The 18431-nt window shown below is 32.6% G+C and overlaps 4 protein-coding genes across 5 annotated transcripts; all 4 read left to right on the top strand.

The window, feature by feature from the left end:
- The first annotated feature begins 940 nt into the window (after positions 1-940).
- LOC125810087 (uncharacterized) lies at positions 941-2883 on the top strand. Its single transcript, XM_049489604.1, has 2 exons — positions 941-1126; positions 2251-2883. The coding sequence occupies exons 1-2, from the start codon at positions 955-957 to the stop codon at positions 2526-2528; spliced, it is 450 nt and encodes a 149-aa protein (XP_049345561.1). The 5' UTR covers positions 941-954; the 3' UTR covers positions 2529-2883.
- A 2018-nt stretch (positions 2884-4901) lies between these two features.
- Positions 4902-5600, top strand: LOC125810086 (uncharacterized). The gene has a single exon (XM_049489603.1). It carries the CDS (start codon positions 4902-4904, stop codon positions 5556-5558), a length of 657 nt encoding a protein of 218 aa, XP_049345560.1. The 3' UTR covers positions 5559-5600.
- A 1663-nt stretch (positions 5601-7263) lies between these two features.
- On the top strand, positions 7264-7797 carry LOC125810085 (uncharacterized). Its single transcript, XM_049489602.1, has one exon. The coding sequence runs from the start codon at positions 7279-7281 to the stop codon at positions 7795-7797; it is 519 nt and encodes a 172-aa protein (XP_049345559.1). The 5' UTR covers positions 7264-7278.
- A 5474-nt stretch (positions 7798-13271) lies between these two features.
- On the top strand, positions 13272-17968 carry LOC125810083 (mannan endo-1,4-beta-mannosidase 2-like). 2 transcript variants are annotated; one of them, XM_049489600.1, is made up of 6 exons: positions 13272-13454; positions 13714-14168; positions 15167-15364; positions 16155-16277; positions 16980-17191; positions 17368-17968. In XM_049489600.1, the coding sequence occupies exons 2-6, from the start codon at positions 13779-13781 to the stop codon at positions 17777-17779; spliced, it is 1335 nt and encodes a 444-aa protein (XP_049345557.1). In that variant the 5' UTR covers positions 13272-13454; positions 13714-13778; the 3' UTR covers positions 17780-17968. The 2 variants fall into 2 exon arrangements, with proteins under 2 accessions (XP_049345557.1, XP_049345558.1); XM_049489601.1 differs by lacking the exon at positions 13272-13454 and having other exon boundaries at positions 13459-14168.
- Positions 17969-18431: the final 463 nt, after the last annotated feature.

Here is an 18431-nt window from a genome sequence, read left to right as displayed (position 1 = left end):
ATTCTTTAGTATTATTGAATTGTGTAAATTATCTTATAATATAAAAACTTTAACTATATTGCTGCTAAAGCTGTAGAAAAGCAACTTGTAATTGGAGAATAAATTCTTAAGGGAATATTTTGAGACATTCTTTATAGTTGCTGGAAAAAAAAAGGGATCATGTTAAACACGTAATAAATGAAAGCAAAATACTCCTGTTTTATGTATATAATTACATTGCTTGAGGGCTCCATACTAGGATGGTTGCCCTATGCACCTAGTTGGAAACTTATCGATACATTAAAGCTCCCGTTATATGTTAGGTTTTTCAAAGGACCTGATCACATTGTATCTATTCGATGCATCATTTTTCCTGCATTTTTACAAAGATATAGATGCCTATTAAATTATAATATTTAGAAGATTTAGCATCTGGTGCTTATCAAAGGACAAACATGGTGGACACTAAATGTGAAGATTCTTGCCAAAAGTTGTTGGTAAATGGCACTCCATGTGGTTATTTAAAGAAATTAATTGGAATTTTTATAAATAAAATTAAGAGACAATGATAAAAAACAACACACTCGAAGTATCATTTTTTTTCTTCGAATTTCCAACCTAAATCAAGTGTCCTTTTCAACTTGAATGATCATCAACTAGTTATCAAAACACACCTTGAAATTAATGAGCCGGCTACCATGTGATGAAATTTTATGGGCAAATTAAGTTGTCACATGTGCACACTCCTTTCGATGATTGTATTCAAATACATGATGTAGTCAGTTTCAAGATGTGTTTTGATGATAAATAGTTAATGATAATTCAGATAAAAAATACAAACACCCGATAAAGTGATACTTCAGATACATTTTTAACCATTATCCTTTTATATTATATTATATCTCATCTATATATTGATAGGACTTGATACAGAGAAAGAGAAAGATAAGTTGGATAGAGATAAAAGAAAGAGAGATGAGAGGAATGAAAGGTGAAATTTTGCTCAACATCTCTGCAGAAAAAGCATGGGAAATGTATAGGGATAATGATAAAATTAGCAGAATTAATCCACAAATGCTTGCTAAAGCTGAATATATTAAAGGAAAAGGAGAGCCTGGCAGTCTCAGATGTTTCCAGCTTGGTCCTGGTAAGTCTTTAATAAAACCCGATTTACGATAAAAAATTTACTTACATCTGGTGTTTGTACAAAGGCGGATTTAATTATAGATTTGCGTGAATCACTTACTTGCATCTGGTGTTTGTACAAAGACGGATTTAGAAGTCTGATTATAGATTTACGTGAATCTGGTAATTTTTGTTCACATCTTACCTATATATTAAAGAATCTATTAAATATTTGATTGTAAATTCAGTGATTATTGTAATATTAACTTGAGGTCGTTATAGGAACCTGTAATCTTGAAATTCTGAATTTGTTTTTGTGTTTGCCCTAAGTACTGAATGAAAGACATGTGTTTGCATATGATTTTTTTTATTTACAAGTAATCATGGTTTGAGTAATATGTAATCTTACTTTAGTTTGTACCAACGGCAACAAATAAATTATTTGATTTGGTGTAAATAATTGTGAAAGTCTTGATTATTTACCTCGTCTTCTAGGTTAATCCAGGATAAACAGTTACTCTTAATTTCAATTTATTTGTTTGATTTTGATTTAATATAGATTTTAAGTGTGTTTATTTTATTTTTTTAATTTCAATTTGTTTGTTTGATTTTGATTTAATATATATTTTAAGTGTGTTATTTTATTTTTTTAAGAAGCGAATTCAAGATTTAAAGTTTATCAATAGTTTCTACGGTAACCTCATGATCAAGTTAAAACTATACCACAAAAATAGGGTAAATCATATTTATATATATGTATAAAGTCTAGGCCAAAAATTATTAGGTTGACGTGAACTCGTTAGTACTCCTATAAGGGTGAAATCAGGGTCATCAAAAAATTACACTAAAAAAGTGAAATAGGATCATCAAAAAATAAACACTATATGTATAAGGTTGAAATTATTTATTTATGTATATAGAGTTACCTCTTTATATATATCGAACCCCATTAGTAATAATTTTGATTCTGCCACTGCACCTTTTGTAACACAAATATTTTATGCAACATTGAGCAACTATGTCAAACATCAATCGTACATGTTGAATCTCTTTGATTTCTTTGTCTATTTACCTCTTTATATTTTGAACCCTATGATAAAGATTCTGGCTTCGTCATTGCGCATATAACACAAATATTTTATGCAGCATTAAGCAACTATGTCAAGCAATCAATAGAAAAGATAGAGAAGGTGGAAGAGGGGAGGTCAGTGACATATCAAGTCACTGATGGTGATTTGAAGAAAATGTATAATCCATACAGAGTTACCTTCTCTTTCATTCCTGTGAGCAATGAGCAATGTGTAGCAGAATGGAAAGCAGAATATGAGCCAATTGCACCTACAATTCCTACACCAGAAAAGGCAAGAGATGCTGCACTATCATTTCTCAAATTATTTGGAAAAATAGAGAACCAAGCTATGTAAAACAAGGAGTTGATATCTCAGATGGTCGTTCAACTAAAAGCTATTATCTCAGAAGACCGGTGAATTTTTGAGATAATAACTATTAACTGAACGGCTATATGAGAAATCAGAAGCGAATTCAGGATCTAAGCTTTGTGAGTTCAAGCTTTAAAGTTTTTAGTATACAGGTTGTTGTGTGTTTTTAAAGTCGTGTTTATATTGGGTTCATATGAGTCTGGTACTCTGTCGTCCGTTTATGAAATTTACGTTGTGTGTAAGAGTAAAGAGGTCATTTTGTTACATGTACTATCCGAAATGATCTCGCTAAATAAGCAGAGGTGGTGGATACATGATGTGAAGTTCATGAGCTTCTGCAGATTATATTTCAAGTTAATAATAATAATTGAATTTATAGTCAAATATTTGATGGATTTCTTAATATGTATACATGATTTTGACCCTCAAATAGATGGATTTGGGAATGATTATGGAATTGATCATAGAAAATCGAAGGCAGACAAGAAGATAAGGTAGTTGAGTAGTCACCTGGAGGAGGTTTTTCGACTAGATCAATGGATGTGATTTTTCCTTCCCACAAAAATAACTATGTATTTTGTGAATATTAATTTAATGTCATTCTGTTTCTTTTCTATCAATTAAAATAAAATAAAATAGTTCCAATTCATCATATAAATTAATTATTGTAAAAACTAAAAAGATCATAATCCCTTGCAAAAAACATAATAAAAGATCTACTACTTTTATTATCATTTTAAATTAAAAATAATTGATTTTGTATCCAACTATATGCACGAGGGTACATATCTATTTGAAATTAAACCTTCTAAAACTAAGAGTCGATGTCATATTGGATGCTCTCGATAGGTCTAAGATTATAAATTCCAATTAGTGGTGTGTATGAGTTCGGTTTTGCAATATTTTATTGGATTTAAGTTAATATTGTATCATACTTGCAATTTATATACACTCATATATCTTCATTTAAACTTTAATCTTAAAAAAATTCTTCTAATTAGAATAAATTTACATTTTACAGTAATTTCTGGTGCATCAATTTCATATGTAAAATGTATATTATTCTTGTTTTTTAATCTTTTGCAAGTAAGTGTGTTTTCACAAACTTATAGAGGAAGAAGAAAGACTAAATTAGGTTAATAAGCCTGAATTATTTCAAATTTAAACGCGTAATATTACGATTCAAATTGTAACCTCTTGACTATTGAACTGCTCTAATAAATTGTGCATGATTAAGCAATACAATCAGATGATTGAGTTTCAAGTTAGTGACCATAAAAACAAGTTGCTCCTATTTCATCTTGTAATTCAATTTTCTATTATTACGTAATTAGTCAAATCAACATTAGATTAGCATTAGCCTAGTTAGTTTTAGATAGTTTATTATAGTTAGATATTTATCGTGGACCATGACATAGATGGTTCTTATAGTAGCAATGTTCAATTTCCGGCCCATGAATACATGATCATTGGGAACTTGGGAACATTAGCCCAAATCCCAATTATGCTTTTGAACTTCATCGAATGGTTCGGGTTGTGACTTTCTAGTTGCTCTGAAACAATTAGGAGATTCTCTAGAAGAAATACGGAGTTTCGAAAAGCTTGGGAAGGTTTTTAACGTGATCTTATTTTGGCAGGCTTAAAAGACAAATTTAAGAACTCAATCCATCTTTTTAAGTGTTAATAGGTTTAATAATAATTTGAGATTCATTAGTACTACTCCCTCTGTCCCATTTTCTATGTCACCTTTCGGATTTCATGAGTCAAACAAGTCTATCTTTGATCGTAAATTTTTCATAGATCTTTTAAACATTTTGAATTATCAATTATTGTGACTTATAATACTTTTTACGTAGTTTACAAATATATAAATTTCATTTTTAAAAAATTGAAGATTTCATGCACAAATTTCCAATCAAACTTAAACTGTTTGACTCTCAAAACATAAAATATGTCATATAAATTGGGACATAAAGAGTATTTGAGACTTGTTGGTACGGTTTGAATTAGAACTCGAGGGGCTCAAGGGTGATTCAGCACCATTGAAACTCATGTCGATGTTGTAAATTATGTTTCGCGATCGCTTAAAAGAGGACCGCAACCACATAAGAGGTCATTTGTGTAAATATCCAAATTTAATATTCTCCCTTACCTAAAATTTGGCGCAAAAATTTCAACTCAAATTCACAACAGGGCGGTAGATATTTGGCGGCAAACGTTCCCGCAAAATATTTTCCCTCCATTGCAGCTCACAGTGAAGCACTATATATAAATCTTGCGCCACCCAATTCATTTTCATCTAAATCTCAGTTTCTTCACTGACAAACTCTCAATTTTTTTGTTAATTTTTGGGTTATCATGGTGGTAGCATTAGGTCCCGGAAAGTTCTACGGCAGCAGCTTACCAAGGCCGCGGTTTTACGAAAACCCAAATGGAGAACGGGTCGATCCACCAGTATCTGTTTTGGATCCGTTTTTGTCATGGGCTGAGGAAGCTCATTGGTCAATGGGGGGTTTGAGCTTCAAACGCCTCCGTCTTCAGGGACGGATCGAAGGTAACATCAAGAAACTCAGAGCTGAGTGTGAGAAGATCGAGAAGAAATCGGTGGGTGAGAAGAAGAAGTCGGTGAAAAAGGGTTCGTTGTCGTCACCGGTGGTTCATGTAAGTCCGTCTCCTCCTCCTGCTCCATTGAATTTGAAGAGGAAAATGCGGTTGGTTGATGAATCTGATGATGAAAATGAAGAAATGGGGGTTGATGGGAGAGTAGAAAAAAGGGGTTTAGCGAGGAAATTGGATGATGATTTTGATAAAGTTGCTGAGAAGAGTGATGGGGTAGTGATGGGGAGAACAAGGAGTGGGAGAAATAAAGAGGCTGTAGTTGAGAAAATTGTGAAATTGAAACCCAAAGGTAGGAAATTGAAGAAGGGGTTGAAGGGATCTGAGAAGAAGAGTGTATCAGTGACACCAAATGCAGCAAGAACTTCACCGAGATTGTCGAAACGTAGGTTGCCTTGAAGGTGTTTGATAATTTGTGTCAATGAATGAAACCTTCAATAGTACAGTGTTATTAAGTGTGTTAGCTTTTTGAAATGTAGGTTGGATTATTGTAGTAAGTTATTAATCTTGATAAGATGAATGAAAATTGAAACAGTCCAGTTGTTGAATGCTTTATAATTGATTGTCTTTGGTGCATGGTTCTTTGTGCAGATCATATACTATATTAAGGAAAATGTGAGAAATTTTGAATCTTAATAGTCTTCATTTTAAGATGTGTAATGTTTTAAGGTGTTCTTCGAATTGTATGATCTTTAACGAGCTTTAAATTGATATGTTCTTTGAATCTTATGATCTTGAATGATGCTTAAATTCAGATGGTGGGAATAGCTTTTTGTTTTTTAAACTTCTCAAGCTAAGAGGCAAAAGAAGATACCATCAAAATTGCAGTAACTCTAATAAAATTTTGATTTTACCCTTCCTGATTTTGAAGAGATTTTTACACTTTTATGCTTGGTTTCTAATCCTACCAATGAGTATCATTGGCTGTTTTTTTTATGAACTCTTTCCATTCTTGATAGTTGTGGATTGTTTTGGTGATTGTGTGGTTGAGGAAGTGCTTTGTTAGAGTTGTTTGGGTGAAGTTTTGGCCTTCACCAGTTCATATGGTTAGGGAGTCGATTGTGGAATGAGTTGTAGTATGTGTTTTAGAGTGGATTGTTTCAGTGATTGTGTGGTTGAGGAAGTGCTCCATTATAGTTGTTTGAGTGAATTTAGTTGTAGTATGTGTTGTGTTGGCATTCTTGTTTAGTTTGTGTGATATTTAGCTTGTGTGGAGGCTTGTGAAATCGATAATTATTGCTGAAAACTTGTGATATGTGAGTAATTGCTAGAGCAAGGGGCAATGTGACTTATTCGTATATTTGATATTGAGATGCTTGGGAAAAAAATGTAGTTCAAATTCAATAGAGATAAAGAAGTCTTCTACTCGTATGTGTTTTCTATGTTTAGCTTTTGGCATGCTAAGCAAGGAATCTAACAGGGTGTAAAGTTAGGGAACAACAAGAGAAATGAACAACACACACTGAGGCAAACAAGTAAATGTTCCCAAAAGAGTGAAAATGCCATTATTTTCTCTTACTTTTTGTCCCTCTCACAAGTAAGTGGTGGATATACACTTATGGGACAACAAAACTCAATAATCTTGTATTTGTGTTAAAAGATTATGACTCATAAACCTATAAGATTTAATTAAAATCTTGAATATGCTTCGATCAAAAATAAGTATTCTGCACCTTCTCCTATAATAGGGGCGGAGCTAGGGTCGGCATATCCAAATCCTCTTTATTGAAAAATTATACTTACAAGGTCAATATTATTTTGTTGTATATATTTAGTAGATATTAAACTATATTAACTTCTTTGATTGTAACAATATTTTAAACAACCAAATCATAAAAAAAAAACCCACTAAAATCTTGAAAGATAACATAATATTAGAAGTAAAAATGTATATCATCTCCTTTTAAATTGACAAGTAAGGCTTACTCGAGTAATTGAGATACTCCACCATCAATCAATATATTGAGGGTTTAAATCATGTTATAAGTGAGAACATTATTGATCGTTCTAACGGAACAAGGTGTTAATTAAATTAATGTCATTTACCTAATCACCTATATCCCACAAACCACATCAAATAACAAAACAAGAGCCACAAAATAGCAAAATCCAAATCTCCATGGCTGAAACTAAACAACAAGAAGAAGAACCTCCCCTGTTTCCACCATCATCAACCTCTTCTTCCTCCTTCATGCTTCTCTTGAAAAAACTTATGAGCAAAAGACGAACATGGGTCTTCCTCTTTCTCACCGTCTACACAATTTTACTGTCAATTTCTTGGAATTTCCTCAATTCAGTACTTTCTTGGTACGAATCCACCATGAAATTGACACCCACTTCAGCTCTCTACGGATCTATGATATTAGGGCTTGCGTTTGGGGTTTTATCGATTGTAGCAGCTCTGATCGTCGTTGTTCCAGCAACGCTTGTAACTTGGATCACTATTTTGGTTTTGCTGACATTTGCAGGTAAAGGGAGAAGGGATTTGGTTATGGAGGGGAAGAAATTGACGGCTGAGATTACTGGGTTTGTTGTTAGGGTTTTGATTAGAGAAGGGAATCTAGTCGCTGTGATTTGTGCTATTCTTGGGTATTTTGCACTTGTTAGGAGGAATAAAGAAGACGATATTGATTATTGAGTTTGAAAAATCGAGTTTTCTTTATGATTATAAGCTTAGTAGTTCAGTTGGTTGACTATCTGAACTTTCAGCTTATTGGTAAGAGTTTGATTCATCATCTAGTAATCCTTTCCCGTACCCCATTAAGAGGGTCTAAATCAGGGGTACTTGTTGTATCGGAGGGGTTTGAATTAGCTCTGAAAGAAAAGATTGGCAATTTGCCTTTCGATGTACCTATTCTATCTTAACTTTAGCTGCTTAGAAAACCTAAACGATTGATGTTTTTCCCGTCTTCCCTAATCATGGCTGTTATTTTATTGGAGGGGGTTTGAATTAGCTCCTAAAGATTGGCAATTTGTCTTGTTCAACCTCGGAATGTGATGAGCTATTCTATCTTAACTTTAGCTGCTCAAAAATTCCTATTTGAAATTCTTCAGCTACCAACCCTTAAGCGAGCTAATCAGTCTTGCTTTTGCAAAAAAAATCCCTCTTCCCTATTCTGTTTATCGACGTTTGCTGCAATGATATTAGTACAGATAATTGTTTGCTTGCTGGAAACTTCGACTACTATACTCCTTCAACACTACGATTACATTTCTAGTAATCGTTCCTTGTTATTGTGATATTGATTTCATCGTACAATATTGTCTAGCATATGGAGGAGGCCTTTGATTGACCGAAAGTAATCCTATGGAAGTCGGTTGTTTTGCCTCACATCGCCCTTTCAAGACATCTCAGGACGACACAGCCTGAATTTTGAGGGATTTGGGGACTCATTCATTCAGAAATCAGAAAATTTGATAAAGATTCAATCTTTGAGCTTCTGTTAGATTAGCTACAAGGGTGTAAGCATAAGTTAGAATTGGTAGCTTTGTCTAACAGTAGAAATGGTACATGTTTCTGCAATGTATGTGATATATATATATAAAATATATAGTGGAAAACGGATAGTATTTTACCAAATACTTGTGCTGATGAAAGGTAACGAGATATTTTGCACACTAATTGTTTTTGAGTATTTACATGTCGTTGCATGATTTGAGACTTCATATCGGTTCATGTAATGTTTTAAAACTTATTTGTATGCTCGAATTGGGACCCGAGAAGATGAGGGTGTTTCTGCACCATTTGAATAGCTCAAATTGTAAATTTTCTGGTGCTGGTGCCTTCTTCAGAAACCAGAATTTGAAAAGCTTATTGGAAATTCCTTTGTCTCCTTAAATAGCGGTGAAGTATGGTCATTCTCATAGGTGAAGTCCGAATTTGAAGTTTATAAATTCTAAATCTTTCAATGACTCTCATGCCTAGTACTAAGACGAGATATGATTTTCTATCAACAAGGCGCGGTACTAGTTGTTCCGTTACTTTTTCAAGTATTATCAGGTCACCAACTTCCTTGACCTTTCTACGTCGAAAGGATGCTCATTCTCGGAAGAGGATTCATACCTGATCATTTCTTATTCAGTAATGGACTAAGGGTATCTCAAATCCTATTTGATACAATAAAGAATAAGTCCCTACTCGCGAGGCAAATCCTAGGATTCATGTAAAACACCACTTGTAAAGAAATAAAATGAAAAAAAGTGAAAGGTAAGAGAATTTTTTTGAACATTATGAATTTTGAGATAGACTCAATAGAAATTGAAAGGAAAACCTAATCAAAAGGGAAGAAGCAACAAGATCTTTCTTTTGTCCCTTCCAGGCGATTGTAAAGAAAGGAAATGGTTAATATATTCAAGATATTACGCATTTACAATATACTGTCTCAATTCATCCTATTTCATCAGATTTGAGATGGTTTAAAAGGAAGGAAGTACAAACTATTTTGATACAACTTATATTCAAACACTTTGTAAATACAATATAGATAGCTTTATACAAGTGACACTGCTTGTAAGCACTTGCACCAAGGGTCTCGAATTCAAGTTCTGAAAATGAAAAAAGTCCTATTAAAAACATCACATCTAGAGATAACCCTACAATATGCAAATTGAAATTAATTGAGTTTCAATATGAATATTAAATATTGAGAAAAAAAAAACACTTCTAACATGTCACACAAAAGTAAAAGTTTCTTATTTATCAAACAACCAGTATTTACAAGTCTGCAAACTGTCGGTGGTGGAATCATATTTAATTCACCCCAACCCATAATGATATTATTCACTTAAGTACTTTTTCCATTCCAAATTAATAGTTACATTTGTAGTCAAGTGTGTAACCTGAGGATCAATGAAATAGATTGAATATCGTAAAGTTTCTGATTCAAATTCTAGCAAAGACGAAATACAAGGTGATTGCTTTTCATATGTTTTAGCATTGCTAGATCGAATTATTAAATACCTATTGCTAATGAAATGTGATAAATATCTCTTGAAATTAATCAACGTGTGCACAAAACAGATAAAAAAATATACTCCTCAAAATAAAATTACTCTACAAATTTAAGATTAAATTTCATAAGTTTTTTCAACAAACATCATAGAGTACTATGCACAATTTCTAAGAAAAAAAATGCAATTTACTTTTATTAAATAGCTACACTTTTATTGTAATTTATTTTAAGTCCAATATGTTTTTGTTGATGCTGTAAGACTCATGATGATAAAATAATTGTTAAAGAATAATGATGATACTTTTTATAGTAAGTTGGAGAAGCATCATTCCTTGTTTGGTAAGTGTATTTCTATGAAAGAATTATTTGTTAAAGGATAATATTATTTTTTATCTCCAAGTTATTCATAATGTTGTTTTGATTTTTGTGATATATGATTAAATGTATTTATTATTTAGTTAGTTATGAAGTATGTATTTTTGGCCCCATTACAGAAGAAGTATATTATATTTGACTATTTATAAAATTACATTATCATCAAAGTAATTAAATAGTGAAGCGATAAATAATTATGATAAATTTATAAATATTTTCACACAAAAGGATTACAACTCATTCGGTTGAAGGTTTAATATAGTTAATCAGATTCAGATCGATTAATTAAAATTTATCATTAATTGAAGGACTTAAGAGAAAACTATTAATTCTTTATTAATAATTAAGAAAATCTGACCCACGCTGTATTTCTTATGATTTTCAATCAATAATTATGAATTTATTTGATACTTTGAGTTGGAATAAAACAAAATCAACCACTATGATTAGAAATTTAAATATGATTAATCCATTTGAACAATGGATATAGGTGGACTATAGTTTGCAATATTGTCAAATCGAGAAGATGTATTATCACAAACAATTATTTAAATTGTTGATTATTTTTAAGGATTTAAAATATAGATGTTTATAGTATGATCAAAAGGCATAATTACTCCTCAAAGTTGTTTCAAATTTATAATTAATACGTAATTACGTACTTTGCGAGAAGGACATATTACAGTTATTTTGAAAATAAATATACTCTATAAATATCATTACTATATAATATTTTTTAATTGTTGACAAACCACGCTTTGACACATGTATTTTTTGCTTATTTTTTTTCCTTTCTATTTTCACCCCCACCTTCACGTCTTTTTTTTTTTTTTTTTTAAAAACAAATTCTTACTCTTTTTTTTTAGATAGTTTGACCAATAATTACAAGAAGTCTGCTAACTGTCGGTGGCCATTGGCTTTACACTTTTTTTTTTCTTTTGGTCAACAAGTTATAATATATATATATATTATTCAACTAAGTATTTATTCATCTCAAATTAATAATACAATACATTGGTGTGACCTAGTAATCAGTGATATAGATTGAGGTTTCAGATTTGAATTCTAGCAAAGATAAAATGCAAGGTGATTACTTTTCATTTGTTCTAGTATTGATGGACAATATTATCAGATATCTATTGCTGATGAAAGATAACAAATATCTCTTAAAATTAATCAAGATGTATGCAAACTAGATAATCATTTTAACAGAGAAATATTTTCTCAAAATAAAATTACTCTAAGAATTTAAGATTAATTTTTATTTCAACAAACATCATAGAGTATGTATGCCCAATATCTAAGGAAAAAATGCAATTTACTTTTATTAAATAGGTACACTTTTATTGTAATTCATTTTGAGTCAGCAACAATAATTTTCTGCAACAAATATATTCAACCTATTTAATTTAACAATAAATATGTTTTTGTTGCTGCTGTAAGATTCATGATGACAAAATTATTGTTAGAAAATGATGACACTTTTTATAGCAAGTAGGAGAAGCATCATACCTTGTTTGGCAAGTATATTTCTATTAAAGATTTGCTTATTATAATGATAATATTATTTTTGATCCCCAAGTTATTGATAATTTATAAAATTATATTATTATCAAAGTAATTAAGTGGTGAAATGATAAATAATTATGATAAACTTACAAATATTCTCACACAAAGGGATAAAAAAAATTCACATCTTGATCATGATCACTCGAAGGTTTAATATGCTTAGTTAGATATTATAATAATTAAAATTAAAATTTATTATTAATTGAATGACTAAAATACTATTAATCCTTTATTATATTATATCCCATTTAGAAGTTGTAAGAAAATCTGACCCACAAAGGCTGGGATTTCTTATGATTTTTCAATCAACCATTATGATTAGAAATTTAAACATGATCAATCCATTTGAACAATGGATATAGGTGGACTATAGTTTTCAATATTGTCTAATAATGATTTAAATTGCTGATTATTTTTAAGGATTTAAAATATTGGTGCTGATAGTATGAAAAAAGGCATAATAACTCCTCAAAGTTGTTTCGAATTTGCAATTAGTACATGCTCACATACTTTGCGAGAGAAACATATTACATGTCTCATTTATTTCAAAAATATTATTACTTTTAATATGCTTTAAAGTAGTGACATACCACACTTTGACACATGTATTTTTCGCTTAATTTTTTTCTTTCTATTTTCACCCCACCCCCACTCCCCACCCTCACCTTTTTTCAGAAAAATAAATTCTTACTTTTTCTAAATAGAATGTGAAACCATAAAAAAGAAGTAAAATTGTTTTAGTGGAAAAAATATTTGCTTCAATGACTAGCAGAAAAACCGCCTACAATAGGCCATGATTGAAGCAAGACTGCAAGTACCAATGTTGATTTTTTTCCCCAAAATAAAAATAGAAAAAATCAACTTGTTTATAATAAAAAATAATGCAACACTTAAATTATATAACGTACATGTAAAATATATTTGAAACTCGACCTACACCTTTGAAGTTACGAAATAGTAATAATATTTGCATACATTCTATTTTCTTTGATTCTATCACTGAATATGTTATTGTTGTTGTTGATAATAAGGATGATTCTTTTCTTCGAAATTAACTTAGAAGAAAATGTGCCACATGAATTGAAACTGATAGAGTAACATTTTATACCTCAGCATGTACAAATCAATTAATTAATACATTGAGTTTAGATTCTTTTATCTATACCCATAAATCACGTACATAACGCCTATCAGAAACAAAATCAAGTTAGGCCCCCCCAAACCTACCCACCCCCACACATGTGATGCAGTCTCATGTTGGGTATCTTGATTTTTCAGATTGATAAACTTTGTCTGTGCTTCATGTAATGGTTTGTCACTCTTTCAGAGAAGGGGATCTGACTGTTCTTGAAAAAAAATCACAAAGTCCCATATATTGGGGGAGCTAAGGAGATCCCAGGTACAATTTTTTTTATAAAAAAATACAATCTTGGTAAACTGTATTACATTAAATTCTTCATTTTTATAGTATAAAGTTTCAATCTTGGTTTATGGGTTTCATAAATTTTTCATTTTTATAGTATAAAGTTTCAATCTTGGTTTATGGGGATTCAGCATTTTTCATATTTATAACATAAAGTTTCAATCTTGGTTTATGGGTTTCAGTACTTTCTCATATTTATAACATAAAGTTTCAATCTTGGTTTATGGGGTTTCAGCATTTTCTCAAGTTGGATCTCCAAAGAGCCTTCTCCATTTTTTTCCCTTTTTACCATTTCTTGAAATGGTTCAATCACCTATGAGCAGAAAGCTAGCAAGAAATGGTGGCCTGCTTTATCCAGTCATTGGGTTTGCACTGTTTGTTACTTTTCTTTATTTGGCATTTGGAGACTTGTGGGGTTTCAATTTCAACAGAGAAGAAATAAAGTTAAGTTTTGTGGAGAGAAATGGAACTCAATTCTTTGTGGATGGTAAAGCTTTTTACATAAATGGATGGAATTCTTACTGGTTAATGGACCATGCTGTGGATTATAGTAATAGACCAAGGATTAAAGAGATTTTACAAGCTGGTGCTAAGATGGGGCTCACTGTGTGTAGAACTTGGGCTTTTAATGATGGTGGATACAATGCTCTGCAGATTTCCCCTGGTAGATTTGATGAAAGAGTGTTTAGAGTAAGTAAAAACTTGTTTTTTTAAGCACAATTTCTTTAATTGTTACTTGTGTCTTTTGGTTTGGTAGATTTGATGAAAGTGTGTTTAGAGTAAGTTAAACTTGTTGTTTAGTACAATTTCTTTAATTATTACTACCCCTCTGTTTCAATTTGTTTGTCCGATTTTGACTTGGTACGGAGTTTTAGAAAGTAAAGAAGATTTTTGAATCTCGTGGTCTTAGACACGTCATGTGAAAATTTGAAATTTAAGAGTTGCTAGAAAAGGAAAGATGCATTCTTTTTTGAACGGACTAAAAAGGAAAGTAACACAAACAAATTCGAACGCAGGGAGTACTATATGTCTTTTAATTTGTTGAAAGTGTGTTTAGAGTAAGTAAAACTTGTTGTTAGTACAATTTGTGTTATATTACTGCTGTCTTGTATATTGGTAGCTTAACCCTTTATAGCAATCTTTCCATAATTATTGCTCCTACTCAAGACCATTTACATTGAATTGTAGTACCATATTTGTATTAAGGAAGTTTAGTTTTAGGACTTCTAAATTCTTGTCAAGTACATAAATTTGAAGCTATCTGATTTTATCTAATGTTAGTATATTTTAAGAAGGAAAAGGGAGGACCAGTGTACGAAGCTTCCCGCATTTTTTGTGGGGTCCAGGAAGGACCGCATCTCCAAGGGGGGTGTGATGTAGGCAGTCTACCTTGGCGCGACCATCATTGGCTGATTGTTTAATCTTGTAAATTAGGCATAGTGTTGCTATCTTTAAAAAAAAAAGTAGCCTGGTTTATGAAGCATCCTGCATTTATGCGGGGTCTGGGTGAGGGCCACACTCCAAGGGTGTGTGTTGTAGGCAGCCTACCCTGTCACAACAATCAATGCCTGATTCTTTAATCTTTTAATTTAGGCATACTGCTACTAAGATTTATATGGTGTGTGAATCATCTGCATTTTTATCTTTGTCTGACAGTTTTCACTTGATGCGGATATGTTTTCTTGCAGGCGTTGGATCATGTTATTGCAGAAGCCAGAAAGAATGGCATCAGGTTGATGCTTAGCTTGGTTAACAACCTACATGCATTTGGGGGGAAGACTGAGTATGTGAAGTGGGCAGAGAAAGAAGGTGTTGCTTTAAGCTCTTCCAACGATTCATTCTTTTATGACCCTACCATCCGTCGATACTTCAAAAATTATGTCAAGGTAATTTTCCTAGAAAAGAAGTTTCTTCAGGAAAAACTTGTGTCTTGTGCTACGTCCGTGTTTCCAAATATAGCATACCTCTAATCGTTGAACAGGGAGCAAGCAAATATACATTTGATCGAGATAAATCTTGTTATTTTCTTCTGTCACAAGTGTTGCATATGGAATCAATGAATCACATGTAATTTTCTAAATTAGTGCCTCCACTCTGAGAGTTTCACCGAACATGAAATCAGGAGATCTATGTCTGAAAAGACTGAAAGACAAGAGTACACATGAAAACGAAAAAAAAGTTGTAATCAAAGAAGAGGAAATAGAAAGATATACTTTTGGTTTGTTGGATGTTGAAGGATGCGTAGAAGGAAGATTGACATATTACCAATATTTATGCCCATCATAACTTTATTACATTAAAAAGAAGTGAAAGTTCTGTTGCTCAGACCCTCCCAAAATGTTGTTGCACGGGTGTCAAACCCTCCAAAAATGCATGTCTTTTGGAGGATCTAACACACGCTCAACGGTATTATTGAAGAGTCCGAGCAACATAGGTGCAAAGTCTTGTTTTGTACTTTTACCTATTTTTGGCTAGCTTATTGTGTGTACATAATTACTCAGTTGTTTTATTTATTGCCTGTCATGACATGCTATAAGGAGAGAATGAATAGCTTTCGCGTTAGGCCATGCCATGATTGCGGCCATCTTTTTGCTCTTTGCTCTGCAGTTATTAATGCTAAAATTACATTTTTGTAAACTTCTGACCCGTGTCATCGGTCTTTTTTCATACTCCCAGACAGTGCTAACTAGGAGAAACATATACACTGGGATTGAGTACAGGGATGATCCAACTATCTTTGCATGGGAGTTAATAAACGAGCCTCGCTGCATGACCGATCCTTCTGGTGACACACTTCAAGTAATTTTCAGACTCTCATCTCATTTTGATGTCATAGTACTCAATAGAAAAGTAGTGTTTCATTTGAGTAGCTATTCATTTCTGTTATTCTGCTCTCTGAAGTTTGGGCTGTCACTTGATATTTTAGAAAGTAGTGGAATGAAACAAGTCCAGTTCGGAATTGAGGCGTAGTTGTTGTTTGTAATGTTATGAGTGTTTACCATTATCAAATCATCGTCCTTCTGTGGATACTTCATGCACATGGAAACCAGAGTTCCATTTGGCAATTCTTGCCTCCAACATTTCTTCTCGTACGAATTATGTAAGACGAGGTCAAAATTTTGTGCTTGCTTTATGTTGATTTGTAGTAACACATGCCTCTTAAACTTTGTATTATAGCATTGGCATAATACATAAACAAACACTCAAACTTGGCCTCAGCTGACAAGTAAGCACTTCAACTTTGAGAGTGCAAGTCTAGACACCTCACTTGTCTACATTGAGTCAGTTGAACGATCCAACTTACAAAATGATCATTTAGACACGTCCAAAATTTATGTGCAACGTCAGTGTTGGTGTTCAGAGACACAGTGAGGTCGAGTTGGAGTGTTTAATCTGAGGGTATCTTGTGTTTGTTTGACTAATTAATTGTGAAAAAGGAAACTTCTCTTATGCCTCCTTACCCATTTGGATATGAATTAATCGTTTCAAAGAATTCTGCAGGACTGGATAGAAGAGATGTCAACATTTGTGAAGTCAATTGATAGGAAACATCTGCTTACGGTAGGCCTAGAAGGATTTTATGGCCGTAAAAGTCCCAAAAGATCAAGTGGCAATCCAGAATTTTGGGCTGCTGATCTTGGATCAGATTTCATCCGTAACTCCATGCTCTCGACGATTGATTTTGCCTCTGTACATGTATATCCAGACCATTGGTGAGCTTTTTATCATACTCAACTTTCTTAATTTGTGACAAACAGGAAAGATGAAATCTTTTCGTGCAGTGCTAACGATTTTATAACTATCTTTTAATACCGAACTTTCCCTTTTCTTATCGAAGTCTGCTGCTTCAGAGCATTTTTCCTGTTTGACATATCCTTTCATTTTGTAGGTTCCATGATAAAAATTTCGAAGAAAAACTAAAATTTGCAGCCAAATGGATGCTTTCTCACATAGAAGACGGTGACAAGGAACTGAGAAAACCAATCATGTTCACTGAATTCGGTTTGTCCAATGAGAACGAGGACTTTGAACCTGCTCAACGAGACAGATTCTACAAAATGGTTCTTGATTTCATATACAAGTCTGCAAAAAGAAACAGGTCAGGTGCAGGATCATTCTTCTGGCAGTTCTTGGTTGAAGGGATGGAACTGTATAATGATGATTTCGGAATTGTTCCATGGGAGAGGCCTTCAACATATCAGCTCATTACTGAACAGTCGTGTAGGCTCGCTAAAGAACACGGGGTACTGCCTACACAAATGGAACATTTGAAGGATTTTTGTGCATCGACGAGGTTATAAATTATGTATTGATCTTAGAAAAAGAAAGAAGTTTGATGTGTACAATGAAGAATCTGTTTGTGTTTTTTTTCTTGTTTGAGATTTGTTATAGAGGGAGGAGCTGCAGCATAGTTTTACACAATGTATTTTCTTACTTCATAGATGTATACAAATTTGCATAAAGTGAAAGTAGAGCAAATTCTTTTCTAACTTTTTCTTGTCTCTAATTTCTTTTCTTTGAACTAGTTTTGGGTTAAGTTAGACCCAGAGTCGTCTCCTGATGTTGGTACCGGATAGTGTTTGGTGTGGAAAGGGTGTGAATGAAATCTCACATTAGAGACACGTGGATCCTTGGACTCTTAATATGGTTTTGGGCAATCCTCATCTCTTGAGCTAGCCTGTGGGTTTCATTGAGTTAGGTTCATGAAACAACACTTTCATCGAAAAACTATATTGTATATATAGAAAATATCGTTAGCGAAATTGTTGATTTTTCCACCACTCAAACAGTACAAATTGCAGGAGGCACTTGTAAAAGCAGCCCTAATATTTTCCACACCTTTCACCTTAATTAAAGAAAAGAAGGATGAGTTAAAGTTGAACTACCAAGGAAAACTGGGCTTACATTAATCATCTTGATAATTTATCTTGGTGCTTTAGTAGGAATCATCTA

The sequence above is a fragment of the Solanum verrucosum genome, unplaced genomic scaffold (genome assembly GCF_900185275.1).
Source record: "Solanum verrucosum unplaced genomic scaffold, falcon-dt-bn FXZP01000281.1, whole genome shotgun sequence".
Taxonomy (NCBI): domain Eukaryota; kingdom Viridiplantae; phylum Streptophyta; class Magnoliopsida; order Solanales; family Solanaceae; genus Solanum; species Solanum verrucosum.
The sequence above is the reverse complement of the archived record's forward strand: the minus strand, read 5'-3'. Positions and strand labels throughout refer to the sequence as shown.